The 18465-nt window shown below is 38.2% G+C and overlaps 1 protein-coding gene across 1 annotated transcript in view; it reads left to right on the top strand.

Annotated features, from left to right (window-relative positions):
- The window catches only part of LOC126298426 (angiotensin-converting enzyme-like), a 267596-nt gene extending 257542 nt beyond the window's left edge, over nt 1–10054 (top strand). Inside the window, exons 9-11 of the mRNA XM_049989754.1 lie at nt 1866–2109; nt 7908–8054; nt 8386–10054. Of these exons, the coding sequence (XP_049845711.1) occupies nt 1866–2109; nt 7908–8054; nt 8386–8572 (578 nt within the window). The 3' untranslated portion in view covers nt 8573–10054. The remainder of the gene's footprint in view (nt 1–1865; nt 2110–7907; nt 8055–8385) is intronic.
- Nucleotides 10055–18465: the final 8411 nt, after the last annotated feature.

Genomic DNA, 18465 nt, shown 5'->3' with positions numbered 1-18465 from the left:
GGGAAGACAATTATCCGACTAAGCAAGATATGGAGTACATTGTAGCTGTAATAGGGCATTTATATTAACCTTTACACTTTATGTACACTAGTCAAAGATCAGATGATGCTAACTATTTTCACCGAAACCGGTCATCGTAAATAGAGGTTTTTCAAAAGTGATCTTTGCTGAAAAGATGACTTCCTTCAAGTTAAAGGTAAGAGCATTGATACTCTGTCAGAGACAGAAAACGACTTGTAGGGTCTGTCGAACAGAATGTATAATGTCTTGAAAGGAGTTTGTAAGACAAATATCAACAAAAATAGCATAAAGAAACGAAGTGCAGTGAATTATATCAGACAACAAAACAATGTAAGCTTTTGAAATGTGGTGCTACGGAAGAGTGCTGAAGATTAGATAGATAGCTAGAATATCCAGTGAAGAGGCACTGAACCCAATTGAGGACGACAGATTTTTGTGGACTAACGTGACTAAAAGAAGGAATAGGATGGTTGAAATTAATATGAGGCGTCAAGAAATAATTAAAGTTCCTAATGGAGGGAAGTGTAGAGGGCAAAAACTGTAGAGTGAGAAGTAGGCTCTACTATAGCAGGCATGTTGAAATGGGTGGAAATGGTAGTAGTTAAAAAGAGGTAAACAGACCTGGACATTTGCGGAATGCAACACAGGGAAGTTTCAAACTTGTGTGGAGAGCTGCTTAAAGCCAGAGAAAACCAGAAGACAACAACACCAAAAATCTGACGCTTAAAAGGTACCAAATACCTGTTTCATGTATTTAAGATTGAGCTGTATGCAGAAAGATGTTCTCGTATAGTTATAAAAATGTTCTTATGGTGTTATAAAGCTCACGAACAAATACAAGTGTGCGCATTATAAACTTAACAACACTTAATGTTCACATGGTGTGAAAAGATAACGGATCATTTTTATGTACTGTGATTTTGGTACTAAAATAACGCTGTATTATAAGTAACTCTTCTTTAATAAATGTATTTCCACTAACTGTTCCTGTGAAGCTAGTATTAAAACCAATGGAACGGTTAGCAGCAACAGATGTAAGTAATAACCTTAATGGGAGTTGTACCTCGTAACACAACAGTTTAGTTCGCCGTTCCCCCATTCTGCTTTAATTTTGGAATTCTTTCCCTGGATCATACGAAGCATCTGTTGGAACATTCACGTCGCCAGCACCAAGAATTATAATATATATTCGTAAACTTGTGCCAGTACCATATTTATAACGCTCTCTCCTGTGACGTAACTGTGAGCGCGAATAAAGAATTTGATTATTAGTAAATGAGTTAACTACTGTTTCATTACTGAACCAAAAGTTATCTGCGATGTAACTTGTTTTTATTCGTCTTGAATCTAACGAAATGAGCTAACTTTCTGAGCTCTAACAGGAATGCGCTGTATTCATAAGAGGAATATTAAATATAACCCAGGGTACAGATGTTCCTTTAGGGAGTTTTTTGACCAGTATTCATACAGCATTTTCATCCACTTTCCAAGAAACAGGCTTAACTCACATGTAAATCTGTTCACCATTATAGAATTGTTTCAAAAGAGAGGCTCAAAGCATGTCACAGTTACTGTATTTTGGCATCAGAGTTCGAGCATTGCAGTAATGACTCACTGAAAGTCACCATGGGCATTTGAACATGTTCAAAATTGTTATCGTTGATTTCTGACGTGGCGAAACGATCTAAAATTTTAAAATATGCGCAAGAGACTGCCCGAGTACTTGGCTAACACGTTCATTGACCCCGACAGCTTATTGCGTTTATGGAGTTATTCAGTGTCATGTTTTCCAGAAACCGACATTTATTCACGCTGTTAAAGTGAATTTTATTTCACACTTGCAGAAATGAGTTTCAGCGTACTGCTGCAGCAAGCTCTCTCCAGAATTCCACAACTGCCCTTCGCCTTGGTTGTGGATAAATGGCGCTGGGATGTTTTCCGAGGTGTCATTTCTCCCGAAACTTATAACCACGACTGGTGGCACCTCAGGAAGAAATACCTAGGCATTACTCCGCCTGTCCCAAGATCAGAGGCTGATTTTGACCCTGGTGCGAAGTATCACATTGCAAATAACGTACCTTACATCAGGTTAGTATATTTCTTCGATATATACTAGTATCACCAATGCTCAATAACATGCAGTTGTCCTGAATGTCACTTTTTTAATTTAATGTTGTTCCAACATTTTTCTGCTCGCAGCAGTTACTCAGTATTACTAGTATACCAATGTGACTCTTTAGCGTGCCTTATATCATTACCTGGCATGTATTAGTTTACAGGTCCAATGTCTTCACGATCGCGAAACTCGGTTTTGTTCTAGACAACGAAACTAGTCCCGAGTATTTATGGACTGCTAGTGTATACCCACAGCTGACGGTTAATATTATATTATCTTACGGCATCAAGTAGCGTGTCAGTGAAAAACAGGAAAAGACACAGGCTACATGTCAGTTATTATCAAAAGCTTATATGGCATGTTTCTATTCAGATGATTATTTTTTTCGCGTACCTAGATTGCGAGGATTGTACACGCGAGGTCGCTACTCAGGCGCCTACTGTTTGTCCAGCGTAAGGTTTGTACATATTGCCAGTTGCTCATCGTTAGTATCTGCGTGGAAACGTCGTTCACATTCGTCGATACATCGCTGTACGCTTCACCAGTTAGTGCATCATGTTCATGTGCTGTGCTGAGTTCCTGGCTTCTTCCGTGGAGTGGATGTGCCACGAAGTATGCGCTGTCTAACAAATACACTGTGACAGCGAGAATTGTCCGTAGAGTGAACACTGCATCGAATTCACGTAGGGCAAATAAAAGATTGAAGTTCCAAACTTGTTCGGCCAGAAGACTATAAATAATTGCCCTTTGTCTAGCTACCAAGAGCAATGACTATAGATTTGATATACCCCAAGCTGCGCCTCCGATGCTGGGCGGACGGTATGCCTCGCAGCCACCCGAAGGACTTGACTTCCATCTCACGCACGTTGCTGTTGTGCAAAACCTCCGCTTCACCTCGTTGGGAAAACCGAGGAACACCGGGGAGGAAGTTTGGCACTTCAATATTGCAAATTCCATTAGCGCTTCGAGTGAGGCCACAGGCTAATTTAGCTTTACATTTGTGCCGCGCAAGTCGTGTGTGGTGGGCGATACACTGTGTAACCGTATTATTTTTATTTTTCCCAACCCTTTCGATTCGCGGATGGTAAGTGTGAAGAAAGACTGACCGTAGCCTCTAGTTTTAGTACCTCGGTCATTACGCGGTATGTGTACTGGGTGAAGACGTATGTTCCTTGTATCATTTTGTAAAGTGGTCTCCAGAAATTGTCTTTCTTGTAGCATATCCATATACTGTTTGTTGAGCATTTCAGTGCCACTCTCAATTTTCTTGAACAAACCCATAACGAGAGATTAACTTCTCTAAGAATTTTTTTTGTGTCTACCATTAATGAAACTCGGCAAGGACCCAACACTGACAAATAGCACTCAAGAACTGGTTGATCTTTGGTCTTAGAAAAGACAATTATCGTGCACGATCTATTCTACCTTAGGATTCTTCCAATTAACAATCTGGTACTTACCTGGTTTTATTTGTTGGCTTAATGGTATTCTGAGTATGATGATTGTCTCCGGATTTTCCTGTACAGTGAAATTCAAATCTTTCCAAGATCGCAAGAATTCGATGAATCACTAATTACGAAATGATAAATGTTCAAACTTTTACCTGCTGTATTATCAAATGTTTCAAACAACTGTTCGATAAAATAACTACAATTTATTCCCATGAGCTTCAAATTCCAATCAAACATGAACTGACTTCTCTATACAAACTACTTGACACTATAGCCCTTCCAACTACTCTTCCCACCAAGCGAGAAAGAAGAGCCATTAGATTTGTAGGCGAAGAATATAATTATTTACATAGCTGGTGGAGATATTATTTAAATTAACTTATGTGTATTCTTTACGTAGAGATTAATATAATTTATTGGAAATGTTGTAAATAACTTTATAAAATACACAGTTATATTTCTATTCATATCAAATTAAGCGGTAATACACAAAATGTAACATTTTCATACCAATGCTTTTTTTGTATGAAGAAATCATCTTAGAAATGAAATTAACGATACACACCGGTATCATTTAGTTAATAATTGTCATTTGGGTTCATTACATGACACAGTCAGACAACATTTACATTTAGCTGCCACAGCAGCTCCAACCTAAGAGTCTCTCTCCATTTCGCCAAAAGTTTCTAAGAAGCCCATATCTCTGTACATAGCTGTGCCGCGTGTAAACAGCCTCGAAGGGATAGAGACGTTATCTACTAATTAATTTATATGTAGGGCTATTCAGCTGAGCCTTTCAACTCAAATATTTCTTGAACCGCTCAAGACGCTGTAATTCTTTTTTCAAGTAAGTAAATTAGAAGATAGTCCTTTCTAAACGATGTTTAATCTACTGTCATAGCTGTATTAATTACTTAGGTACCAGTGACAAATCTGATTTTTCAACTGGGACAGTTGAACTAGTAAGTTTGCGGAAGTCACATGGAATTCTCTGGGTCAGTTATGATGCGATGTCCGGATAGGTGCTTTCTTCAACGAAATTTCTTTTCCGATGAAGCAACCTATACATACCGTGGCCTGCTGAATGTAAAAAAGACGCATTATTGGGCAGCTGAGAATACCCACTATCTGAGGCAGGCTGAACGTCAGAGACAGTATAATGCGAACGCTTGGAGTTGGTTGTTTCAAAGTGCGTAACTGGTCTTAACTTCACTAAAGAAACTGTAACGGTTAACAGACGCGCATTATCTGTTACTGAAAGAGTAAAGACTCGTCTAGAAAGGTAACCACTTGAAATAGACAGATGTATGTGGTGCAAGCACGATGGGTTCCCGATTCACTTGTCGGTTGTGAGAAGTTAAGTGCTCATCCAGATCTTTCTGGTCCCTGAAAAGGACATGAAAGCGTTATCTGTTGCTCTGCACGTTTTACCTTATTTAACGCTCTCCTCTGTGGTAACGTAAAAGATGAAGTCCATGCACAAGCCCCGATCACCGACGAGGATTTATTTTGTAACGATTGATGTAATATTATAATGTAACAGCTCACCTCGAAATGAAATTAGTGTAAATGGGCTTCTTCATGAAAAATTATAATTTAACCATCTTTACACCTTCTTTCCTTGTTTTACAATCGATTCAATTAGATATTCACATTTTGTCAATGCTCTGGAAGGAACAGGAGAAGAACGGTTATTGTAGTTATCTGGTGAATTATCCTTTGCCTTCCAGTGCAACCACACGTAGCCAATTACTATTAGTATCAGTTTTAAACTGATTTTTTTTCAATTACTTCAAATTTGTAATTATAATCTTAGCTGCGTCAAGCTCGATCACCCCGTTATGTGACCTCGAAAGTTCTGTATGGTAATAACATATTCTGAGTAAGAGAGTTATTTTCTTCATCTTAAAGACATATAGGGTCTATATAATAAATTCTAAATATTCTAATATCTCAGAAACTACTTATTCTGGTTTGCGATAGTGAAACTCGATTAAATTCGTCTGCTTGAGATCTGTATTCCTATTTGCAGAAAATTCTTTAGTTCCGTTAGAAACAGTGATATTGATATCGTCATCTCTGTAATAAAAACGGAGGTAACTGTCACAGGCCAACCCAAAAATATCCAGAAGGAATGAATATATCGATGTACGAAAGCAATTCTTAACGATTATAACCACCGACATATCACATCGACATTTTTTTTCGTAACTGCCAGTATGCAGTTTATTTCTTTTTTCATTGTAAAGAGCCTTGGAAGAGAAATTCAACGATAAGCAGTAACTTAATTCAGATAGAGTTCGTGTATTTACTAACTCACTCGAAACTAGGGCTCTGCAGTTATAACGACTGAACAATTTACTCGTGAAGTTACTAAGGATCTTCACTTACAGTACAAAAAGTGGATATAGTTTTCGTTTATGGCGAATATCGCTTAACTTTTAAAGCAGTGTTTCGGTGTATGCTAAAATGTATCCTTATCGTTACAAGCTGCCTCTGATATGAATTTGCAGACACAGTAAAAATATCAAGAGACTGGAAGTGCGAATAATAAAAATCCGGCAACGAAAACGAATGAAAACTGATGACGGAAATACATGTAGTATTTTAGCAGCGGGGAAGCACAATCCACATATCACAACAAGGCAACTTGAATGTTTAAGTGAAGGTCAGGCAAAGGAGTGTTCTGCGAATACGACATTCCATCCTTATCACTTTTCGCCCTACCAACAGCTTCATGCCAGTGACGTGCAAAATAGGTTAGATTTCTCCGAAGAGGGTCTGTGGAAACTGTTAAGTTATGAGCAGTTCCTGTGCAAGATTCCGTTTACGGATGAAGCATCGTTTTCAAACAATCTTTGCAGAATGCGCTACTGGTTAAGTAAACAATCCACGCTAGCTGGTAGAAGTGTATGGTCAACGATCTTGGCTTATCATCTTGTGGTGTGGGCTTTTGAAGAATCACATCGTTGATCCCTGTTCTATTTATGGAACTCTAAAGAGCTGGCGCAGTTTTTGAAAGACATCCCAATGGTCATGAAGCACGTCTTATAGTACCAACGTGACGAATGTGCTGCACATTCTCAGACTTAATAGAATATACAAATATCGTGTGATCGGTCGTTAGGAAAGCCACAATAGTCTGCACGCTCACGAGACTTTAAACCTATGAACTTTTTCCTATGGAGGAAATTAGAACGAGAGGTCTACAAGGAAACACCGATGACTCCCGAATACATGAAGTGCCCTGTAGCAAGGGTTTGTGTAACAAAATGTCCAGATGAAATTACACATGCTATATTGTGAGTCTAGAATCGTTTCATTACATGTATTAGTTTCCAGGGACAAGATTCGTGACATTTATAAAAATAAAAACGCGCACTGTCCCTGCGTTACGTGTTTACATACATTTGGTACAGTAGGGCAGATATGTGTGGAATCTCTTAGTCGGATGTCAGAACAGTACTTATATGAATGAGTGGTGTCTGTTCTTTCAGACATGTCCGATAGAACAGACACCACGCATTCATTTAATTGATACACCTTCAGTGCGGATGCACAAATACGTCCAATCTCCTGTGGGAATCTCTGAGTAGCGAACATGGAGCTAATGAACAGGGATTGCGAATAAGTGGCGTGGCGTGCCGAGATGGTCCACACAGTGGCGATAACGCTGTGTGCCGATGGCGCAGTGATTACCGAACTTGGACAGTAAACAGTAGATCCCTCGTTCAAATCTCTCTCCAGTACACATTTTCACTCGTCACCCTTGATTCCGTGTAATGTCCAGCTGCAGCTGACGGTAACCTAAAATCCAAGCCAAACTGCGCACAAACATTTTTTGTAAACACAAAAGAGTCACAGCTAGTCAATAGTTTGCCGGAGAACAAACTATCGATACTGCTCTCAACAGTAAGACACCTCAAAAACTTCACTGAGTTAAAACAAATGGTGGCGAATATTTCCGCAAATAAGTTATTTACAAGACAATAGTAGACTTCTCCATTCTAGTGACTTCCACGTGTTCCCAAACCTGCAGACGACTGTCAGAGTCGTTATGGTGATAAACGTGCTGAGGGATAATCGCAACTTTCCTGCACGTGGCGACAGATACTGGAAATGTAGTAATCTAACTGAAATTAAGTACATCAAGTTCATTCGACAATATAGCACTTCATAAATAATTTCTGTGTAATGAACCTTGATTTTGCTGATTACCCTCGTAAAACATGTGAATGGATGTGAGTGGAATGGAAATTCTAGACTCATATGTTAATTCGTATAAAACTTTAATGAATGACACGTTGTCATGTTTCCAGATACTTTCTAAGTGGTATATTGCAAGTGCAGCTGTTTAAAGGGATGTGTCAGCACGCTATATATGGGGCGGTTACTGACAAACCATTACCATTCCCTCTTCATCAGTGTGACATATATGGATCAAAGCGCAGTGGAGCAGCATTATGGTAAGACGAAGTTCTTCCTGATGCTGTAAACTGTGAAATCATTCTTTTCGTAATTTCATTATTCAAGTGATAAAAGTACAGAATATTTACATTTCTTGAATAAACTCATTTTAAGGTACCTGTTCAGTCTCATTTCACTATAATTTCGTTAGTTCAATCAGTTTTAGTTTGTAAATTCACCTTTAATAACTATGTCTTTAAAACAAAAGCTAGAAGCAAGTTTGTGTCACAGCTGATTGCATCATAAGGAATTGTCATACAGAAGTACTTCATTTCATTTGAAAATATTGTTGATGCTTTTAGTGACAAAAATTTTTGCACACTCCAACAGGCGCATGCTCAAACTCGGCAGAAGTCGCCCATGGCCAGAAGCTTTGAAAATACTTACTGGATCAAAACACTATGATGTCCAGCCACTTCTGGAGTATTATGCACCATTAACAGCTTGGTTAAAACAGCAAATCGAGAAATATAATATCACAGTAGGGTGGGAACATGAAGAACCTGCCGCTACTTAATACTGCTAAATACTATCTGTGATAGTTATGGTAAGATATAGATGTAGTCAACTGAAAACGGGACAGGTGGAAGAACAGTAAGTACAGATTTTATTATTTAAAAAGTAATCACCGTAACTGTTAATTCATTAATCCCATTGTGACATAAGATGGTAAATTCCTTCATAGAAACATGTTTGCGGTTGCCTATGGAACCAAGATTGTACACAGGAATGCGCCTTTTCGTTCGAAGCAATTCGACGACCACAAATGTTTGTTTTAATGACTCCAAAAATTTGTAAAAACACATGTATGATGGATGTGTGATGGCTTCGCAGCGAAACTTCTTTAGAGTTGTGGAAACAACCTGCCAAAACAGTGGCCGCCCATATGTTGCCCAGGTTATTGCTAGTACCGCGCAGAGTTTACGCTGAGAAGCCGCCACAAATCCTCTATACAATCCCGATTTCTACCCATGCCATTTCCACGTTTTTGGTGCCCTGAAGGAGGAAATTCGTGTCCGTCGACTTACATCAGGTGAAGAGCTGCACTTAGGCAACGGCAATTATATTTCCATGAAGGCACTGGGCGTTTTGTCTCGCAGTGGGCTCGATATATTAACAGTTATGGCGATAACTTTTGGAATAAGAAATAGTTTACTATACTTACGTTTTCCATCCGTTTCGTTTGTATTTGACTGCACTTTATATATAAAGAGGAGATAAACGTTGAATCTAAGTGTGAATTTTAATGCTCAAAATGTTGCTTTTAATGTGTAACTAAACGGATTACATCATACAATTCAGATGCCAAATAATTACATTTCGTCAACTAATAATTCATATTCATATTATTTTAATCATAATCAATCCAGCATTTTCAATGTTTATCTTTCAGTTACCAAAAATTAAATTCAAGTAATGCTAAATGTCACAATCATGTATCTGAAATAGTGTGTAATTCAGTAATTATAATCTTAGCAACACCTCTCCTCATCACGATCATTTTATGTAACTGTGTGTGCAGTAAGTAAATAGATATTATAGGAAAATAGGAACACTTAGAAACTCTCACTTTACAACATAACAAGTGTATTCTGATTTTAAATTTTCTGTGATGAAGAAAGTTACAATTGTAATAAGATTGCTTTCTGATACGTCAGAAAAACCTTAAACTGACATCATTAACCTCAATGTTGCCCTAGAGTAGTAAGGAAAGACGTAAATTCAATAGCGAAAAACTAAGCTTTTTCCTAAACAGTAAGCGTGCTTACACAAAGTGAAGAGCGCTTACAATTGTTTGCCGTTACTACTAGTATGTAAAAATAGTAAAATGACTTAGAGGATTAAGGCAAATAATTGAAATTTTTTGTGTTAATCTGTTTACATTTAATCATGTCTCTGGCAAAACAGTGGATATGATATTCAATGTTTTAATCAGTATACAAGAAATGTAACATTTTCCATCTAATTCATACACAATAAATGTGGTATATGAAATGAATTATGAGTTTTAATGCACTCACTCCAAATGGTCATCTACACAAGTTTATATGATCTCTGAAATAAATTACATCTAGAAGGTGGTTCATTGAACCCTCTGCCTGGCACTTTATTGTGAATAGCAGAGTAATCATGTAGAAGTAGAACAGACACACAAAGGCTCAAACCATTACAATAGTAAAAGTATGCAGGAAACAGAAGAAGGTAGCTCAGAAAACAGAATGTATCTTGGTATATGAAATGCATCTCCTTGATCTACGAACTCCCAAAGAAACTTTACATACCACTAGGGAGAATATTTTGTACCATTACCGGACATTTCCTCTTCCACTCGTAAATGGAACTAAGGAAAAATAATTGTGTGATTTCCAAGTCCGAATCTTCCTTAATTTGACCTTACGTCCAAGCACGATATCGACTTTGAAACAGTGGAATCGTGTAGCATCCTGTCAAAAATTATGGTTCTCCATATTTCCTCAATGTTATGTTTCAAGACGATGGTTTTTTTCACCCCAAGGAATCCCATCTAAACCCACGACGCATTTCGAGCACTCTCGTACTAACTCTAAAAATACAATTAATAATAATATTCACATTATTTCTTTCTTGATTCCTACCACATTTATAATGAAGCGGATTGTGAAATAAGATAAAATAATCTAAGACATGCTGTGCAGTGGTAATGTATAGTGGAAAATGTAATATAGTTGCAGTTCTGTTTCTCTAAGTCAGTTATGTTCTACATTCTCAATGCGCTTCCTCTTTTGTAATTTCATTCGTATCAGGTACGGACTACTTATAATACATTTATCACCTCAACAGAAGAAATCAAGTGATTATTTTAAGGGTATCTCTTTTTGTTCAGTGCCACTAATGTCATCTCAAAGATGTATAATGCAATAGTGCATTTTTTGTTCATTTGGTCATTTATGTTTTCAATGAAATACGAGTATAGTGAGGGAAGGGCGATCATAACGGCCACCTTAATGGATGGCGATTTACGTAGCTAAGTTGCAGTCTATCTAGAAACTCCAAATCACAGGGTTTACTTGCCTGATTTTTTATTCTTTTTGGGCAAAAGGAAAATACCTAAGTAATGAACAATATGAAAAATATCTCAGTGGTCTTCGTGCCCAACGTGGTAGGGCATAATGTCCACATAACTGAATAAGGCCTAAATAAATTTTTAACTTCAGAACTTTGTTGGGGGAAACAATGTTATTTACAGTACAAATTACATGTTGAGAGTTAAACATTAATTACGTAGTATGATCATCGTACAGTATTTTCGAGATAAAAGCGTTATTGCTATCTAGAGAAAGTAAAGTAAAATGATTCAGAAAATTTAGGCTGTTTTCTCACGTTATTTTCTTCTTCAACCAATAGTCGTGCACTGTTACTGGGCCCACATGGCACATCCTGGCCCTTGATCTCAACTTCAGTGCTGAAAACCAGAATTCCACCCCTGCCCAGACATTCTGGTCTCTTTTTTAAAATTGTGAGAAAGATTATTCCTCCTGGCTTGCTTAGATGTAGCATAATGCAGATCTTTAGCAATCATGCCGAAAAAGGTTTTCTCCGACAACAGGAGATGGTCATAAATTTCTTTTACTTATTTCGAGGCGAAAACGCACTGAAACTCCTCAGATATCTTCTTGTTGTCAGTATCACGAAGATTTCTTCAGAGACACCCCTCTTCAAACGTATTCGTTGGGGTTAGACATTCAGTCACATAATATGCTCATAATCAATTTTACCGCCCATGATTCTGGCGTTCTCGGAACCCATTAATTTATTTAGACCATATAAAAGACGATTGTTTCAATAAAACTACGTTACTATGAAGTATAAATGGAGGAACACGGAATTCTGTGCAAAGAATATAACGAAACAGTCTAAAGGTAATCCATCATACAGTATCAAGAACAATTCGTGCTCTTCTACTTCTGGCATAACTATCAATGTTGGTATACACAAACTTTTCTTTAGCTAATAACATGATGAGGAGCAATACAAAAGCTGATAATAAAAAGTTTTTCCATGTTTCGTCTATAAATAGGATGAGATGAATTGTTAGAATGTTACATAAATCCATCGTATATGCAAGTTAGGTATAAGGAAATAAGAGAGGGTAGTTTATAGTTCTTGTGGGAATTAATGAAGTGTGTTGGTAGAAACAACAGGAGTTTTGGTCAGGTGCGTATCACACAGAGCCATGTGAGGGTAACTCAGGAGAATGGACTGCCCAGCTAACAACATGCTTAAGCACGCCGCTTCCAGAATTCAGAGTGACATGTCAGCCCCTGCTCCAACCTTCACAGTGGATTAACAAGGAGGGACTGTGAGACCGCAAACCAGGTATTTATGGTTTTTGGGTGGTTTCCCAAATTCGACTAGGTGAGTACTGGGCTTTTAGTCACGTCGCACCTCAGTTACACGATTCAAAAACAATCGGAATTGGTTCTCACACGTTGACATGGGATAACGCTAACTGAAAACAAATGGCGTAAACAAACTCCGTCCAGGACGAAAGGTGAGGCGACAGAAGCGGCAATCAGCGACCATCGGCCACCAACATTGCTAAATCCAGCTTAATATGCCAACCATGTAAAGCCACAGGATTAGTCGAGGAAAAAGAAGAAGCTTACTCATGATGTTATTGACAGGATTATCATAGCCAATATAGACATAAAACCACAAACCATTATAGTAGTAAAAGTATTCGTGAAACATAAGAATGTAAATCAGGAGGACTGTCATGGATTATCATAGCAAATATAGACACAAATCTAGAAACCACAACAGTAATAAAAATATACAAGAAATAGAAGAAGGTAACTCAGGAGCACCGTGACCAGTTCATCATAGCCAGTGTAGACACAAAGCCGCAAACCTCTGTAGTAGTAAAAGTGTACACGAAAAAGAAGAAGGTAACTCAGGAGCACAGGAACTAGATTATCAAAACCAATAAAGACACAAAGGCCCAAATTATTATGCTAGTAAAAGTAGGCAGGAGCAACAAGAACGTAGTTTAGGAGCATAGTGATAAAATTATCGTAGCCAACATAGGCACAAAGCCACAGACAGCTACAGCAGTAGACGTGCAGGAGAAGAAGAAGTAGAAAAAGGTAATTCGGAAACCTGGCGTTCGGATTATCATAACCGACATACATACGAAGCCACAAGCCACTAAAGCAGTAACATTATGCAGGAGAAGGAGCGTATCACTCGGGAGCTTAATGTTTAAATTATTATAGCCGCTAGAGGCGCAAGACTATCAAAAATAACGGCGATGAAAATTTGCTAAAAAAAAGAATGTTACTCATAATCTTGTGACGGGAGTGTCATTTACAATAAAGATACAAATACACAATCTACTATCGTAGTAAAAGTATCCCGGAAAAGCCAGAAAGTAACTCACAAGCATAGAGACCACATTAACATAGCAAATGTTGACACACAACCACAAACTACTGCGGTAGTAAAAGTATGTAGGTTAAAGAAGTACTAATATAGGAGCATTGTCGCCAGATTGTCATGGCCGTTATAGACATAAAGCCAGACCACCAAAGCAGTATACGTTAACAGGAAAAACTAGATGGTAACTGAGGAGAACAGTTATTACCAGATTACCACGCCCGTTAATAGACACATAGCCACAAACCACTACAGAAAAAAGATATAAAGGGAAAAAGAGAAGGTAACTCAGAAGCATAGTGACTGGTTTATCATGGTCAATGTACAAACATAGCAAGAAACCATTAAAGTTGTGGAAAGATACAGGGAAAAGAAGGAGGTAATTCAGAAGCATAGTGACCACGTTATAATAGCCATTGCAGACACAAACCTGCACAAGTAGAAGTGTAGAGAATTAAAGAGAAAGTAACTCAGGAGCATACTGACCGGATCATCATAGCCAATATAGGCACGAAGCTACAAGCCATTACAACAGGAAGACTATACAGGGAAAAACAGTAGTAAGTCAGGAGCTTAGTATTTACATCGTCATAGTAGATATAGACGCAAAGCCACATACCATAACAGTAGTAAAAGTGTACAGTAGAAAGTACACGGTAAACAGGACCATAGGGACCGGCTTCTCATAGCCAGCATAGCCACAAAACCATATGCTACTACAGAAGTAAAAGTATACAGCAAATTGATGAAGGTAACTCATGAACATTGTAACACGATTATAACATCCAGTATAGGCACAAAACCACTAACCGCTACAGTAGTAGCAGAATGTAGGGAAAATATAGTAACCCAGGAGCATAGTGAACAAATTATCACTACAAATATGAACACAAAGAAAATAATCACTACAGGAGTAAATGTATACAGTAAGAAGATGAACGTTTCTCAGTAGCATAATGTCATGTTATAGCCACTACAGACACATATTAACGAACCACTGCAGTAATAACAGTAGACAAGAAAAAGAAGTAGGTAAGTCAGAAACAAAGTAACCGAATAATCATAGCCAAGGGACTGGGTGTTTTTTTTAGGTTAGAGGTTCTCAGGGAACAACAGAAAGGGCGTCCGTCTCAAAGGGGGCAGGTAAAACACAATGAGGTACTTGTATAAACGATCGGTATGGGAGTTGTAAACTGTCGTAGCTGTGTTGGGAAAGAACCAGATCTCCAAGCCCTAATAGAAAGCACTGAAGCTCCAATAATTATAGGTACAGAAAGCTGGCTAAAGCCGGACATAATTTCAGACGAAATTTTTTCAAACGTTCTAACACTGTTCAGAAGTAACAGATTAAATACAGTTGGTAGTGGAGTATTTATTGCTGTCTGAAGTAGTTTTCCTTGTAGTGAAATTTAAGTAGATATTTCCTGCCAAATAGTACGGGTAGAGGTTACACCTGACGATCAGACTAAACTATTAACTGGATCGTTTTATCGACCCAATCGACTCAGAAGATATAATAGCTGAACAGTTCAAAGAAAACTCGAGTCATTACAAATAGGTACCCCACTCTTACAATTATAGTCGGTGGTGACTTCAATCTACCCTTGATATGCTGGAAAAATTATACTTTTAAAGCGAGCGGCAGGCACAAAACGTCATCCGAAATTTTACTGAATGCTTCCTCAGAAAATTATTTTAAACAGTTAGTTCATGAGCCCACTCTAACCATAATTTGTTACGAAAGCGTACTTGACCTCTTAGCAACAAATAATCCTGGACAAATCGTGAGTATCGTGACGAATACAAGGATTAGCAACCACAAGGAAGTTGCTGCTAGGCTGAATGCCATAACACCTATAACCATCGAAAAGAAAAGAAAAGTATATCTATTTTACAAAAAGCTGATAGAAATACTATTTTTAAGAGACAGTATTCACTTCTTCCGATCAGATCATGTAAGCGTAGTGAGGTTGTGGAATGATTTCAAAGAGATAGTATCAACAGCAATTGAGAGATGTATACCACATAAATTAATAAGTGACAGTACTGATCCCCCATGGTACACAAAACGGATCAGACCACTGTTGCAGAGGCAGTGAAGCAGCATGCTAAATTTAAAAGAAAGCCAAATCCCCAAGACTTGCAAAGTTTTGCAGAATTTCGAAATGTAGCACGTGCTTCAATGTGAGATGCTTTTAATAATTTCCACAACGAAACTGTGTCTCGAAATCTGGCAGAAAAACGAAAGAGGTTCTGGTCATATATAAAGCACACCAGTGGCAAGACGCAATCAATACCTTCACTGCGTGATAACAACGGTGAAGCCACAAGAAGGTGCCCCTAAAGCAGAGTTATTAAACACGGTTTTCCGAAACACCTTCACCAAAGAAGACGAAGTAAATATTCCTGAATTCCAATCAAGAACAGCTGATAAGATAAGAAACATAGAAGTAGATATCCTCGATGTAACATAGCAGCTTAAATCACTTAATAAAGCCAAGGCCTCCGGTCCGGATTGTATACCAGTCAGGTTCCTCTCAGAATAAGCTGATGCAATAGCTCCATATTTAAAAATTATATACAACCGCTCGCTCACAGAAAGATCCGTACTTAAAGATCGGAAAATTGTTCGAGTCACAGCAAAACCCAAAAAGGGAAGTAGGAGTAATCCGCCGAATTACAGGCCCGTATCACTAACGTCGATTTGCACTAGGGTTTTGCAACATATTCTGTATTCGATCATTATGAAGTACCTCGAAGAAAACGATTTATTGACACATAGAAAGCACGGATTCAGAAACACAACTAGCTGTTTATAGTCATGAAGTAATGAATACTACCGATAGAAGATGTCAAATTGATTCCATATTTTTAGATTTCCAGAAGGCTTTCGACTCCGTTCCTCACAAGCGTCTTCTAACCAAACTGCGTGCCTATGGAATATACCCTCAGTTGTGCGACTGGATCTGTGATTTCTTGTCAGAAAGGTCACAGTTCGTAGTAATAGACGGAAACATAGCGAGTAAAACCGAAGTAATATCCGGCGTTCCCCAAGAAAGTGTTACACGCCCTCTATTGTTCCTCATCTATATTAACGACATAGGAGACAATCTGAGTAGCCGTCTTAGATTGTTTGCAGATGAGGCTGTCATTTAACGTCTTGTAAAGTCATCAGATGATCAAAACGAATTGCAAAATGATTTAGATAAGATATCTGTATGGTGCGAAATGTGGCAACTGACCCTGAATAAAGAAAAGTGTGAAGTTATTCTCATGAGTACTAAAAGAAATCCGCTAATTTCGATTACGCGGTAAGTCACACAAGTCTGATGGCTGTAAATTGAACTAAATACTTAAGGATTACAACTACAAATAACCTAAATTGGAACGATCACATAGATAATTTTGTGGTTAGAGCAGAGCAAAGACTGCGATTCATTGGCAGAACACTTAGAAGGTGCAACAGGTCTAGTAAAGAGACTGCTTACAATATGCTTGTCTTCCGTATTCTGGAGTATTTCTGTGCGGTGTGGGATCCGCATCAGTTGGGACTGACGGATGACATCGAAAAAGTACAAAGAAGGGTAGCTCGTTTTGTATTATCGTGAAATAGGGGAGATAGTGCCACAGACATAATACTTGAATTTGAGTGGCAGTCATTAAGACATAGGTTTTTCGCTGGGCGGGATCCTCTCATGAAATTTCAATCAGCAGTTTTCTTCATTCTGTTGGCACCCACCTACATAGGAAGAAATGATCATCACGATTAAATAAGAGAAATCAGGGCTTGCACAGAAAAAATCAAGTACTCGGTTTTCCCGCGCCCCGTTCGAGAGTGGAACGGTAGAGAGACAGCTCGAAGGTGGTTCATTGAACTCTCTGCCTGGCACTTTATTGTGAATAGCAGAGTAATCATGTAGAAGTAGAACAGACACACAAAGGCTCAAACCTTTACAATAGTAAAAGTATGCAGGAAACAGAAGAAGGTAGCTCAGAATCACAGTGGATGGGTAATCATAGCCAGTATTGAGACAAAAGCCACAAACCAATACAGTAGCAAAAGTATCCCAGAACAAGAAGAAGGTAGCTCAGGAACACAGTGACAGATTGTCATAGCCAGTATAGACGTAAAGCCACAAACTAGTACTGCAATAGAAGTGTAAAGGGAAGTAAAAAGGTAAGTCAGGGGCTTAGTGTCCAAATTAAATTGACATTATGGAAAAAAGCCATAAATTACCACAGCAGAAAATATATACAAGGAAATGAGAAAGGTATCTCCAGTGCATAGTGACCAGATTATTACAGCCAATACTAACACAAACCTACAAGCACTACAAAAGTAAACGTGAACAAGAAAAAGAAGAAAGTAATTGTCACAGGCAGTATAGACACACTGCTGAATGAATGTACTGAGAAAAGGAGAGGTAACTCAGGAGCATAGTGACCGTACAATCATAATGAATATAGGCACAAAGCCATAAACCACTAGAGCAATAAAGAACACAGGATAAAGAAGAAGGTAACTCAGGAGCGCATTCACCTGATTATCGCAACCAAATTAGACTAAAAAATGGTTCAAATGGCTCTAAGCACTATGGGACTTAACATCTGAGTTCATCAGTCGCCTAGACTTAGAACTACTTAAACGTAACTAACCTAAGGACATCACACACATCCATGCCCGAGGCAGGATTCGAACCTGCGACCGTAGCAGCAAAATTAGTCTCAAACCAAGAAAAGAGTGCAGAAGTAAAAGTTTACAAGGAAGTGAAGATGCTAAGTCAAGAGGAAAGTGACCTGATCATCATAGGCAATATAGACAAAAAGACCCCTATAGTAAAAGTACGCAAGTAAAACAAGAAGGAATCTCAGGAGAGTAGTGATCACGTTGTCTTGTTAAGAACAATCTAAAAGCTACAAACCACTATGGTGTTAAAATATACAATAAGAAAAGAAGCTTTCTCATTAGCATAGTTACTGGATTACCCTATCCAA

This window comes from Schistocerca gregaria, chromosome X, assembly GCF_023897955.1.
Source record: "Schistocerca gregaria isolate iqSchGreg1 chromosome X, iqSchGreg1.2, whole genome shotgun sequence".
Classification (NCBI taxonomy): Eukaryota; Metazoa; Arthropoda; class Insecta; order Orthoptera; family Acrididae; genus Schistocerca; species Schistocerca gregaria.
Note: the sequence above shows the minus strand (reverse complement) of the source record. Positions and strands in the feature narration are given on the sequence as shown.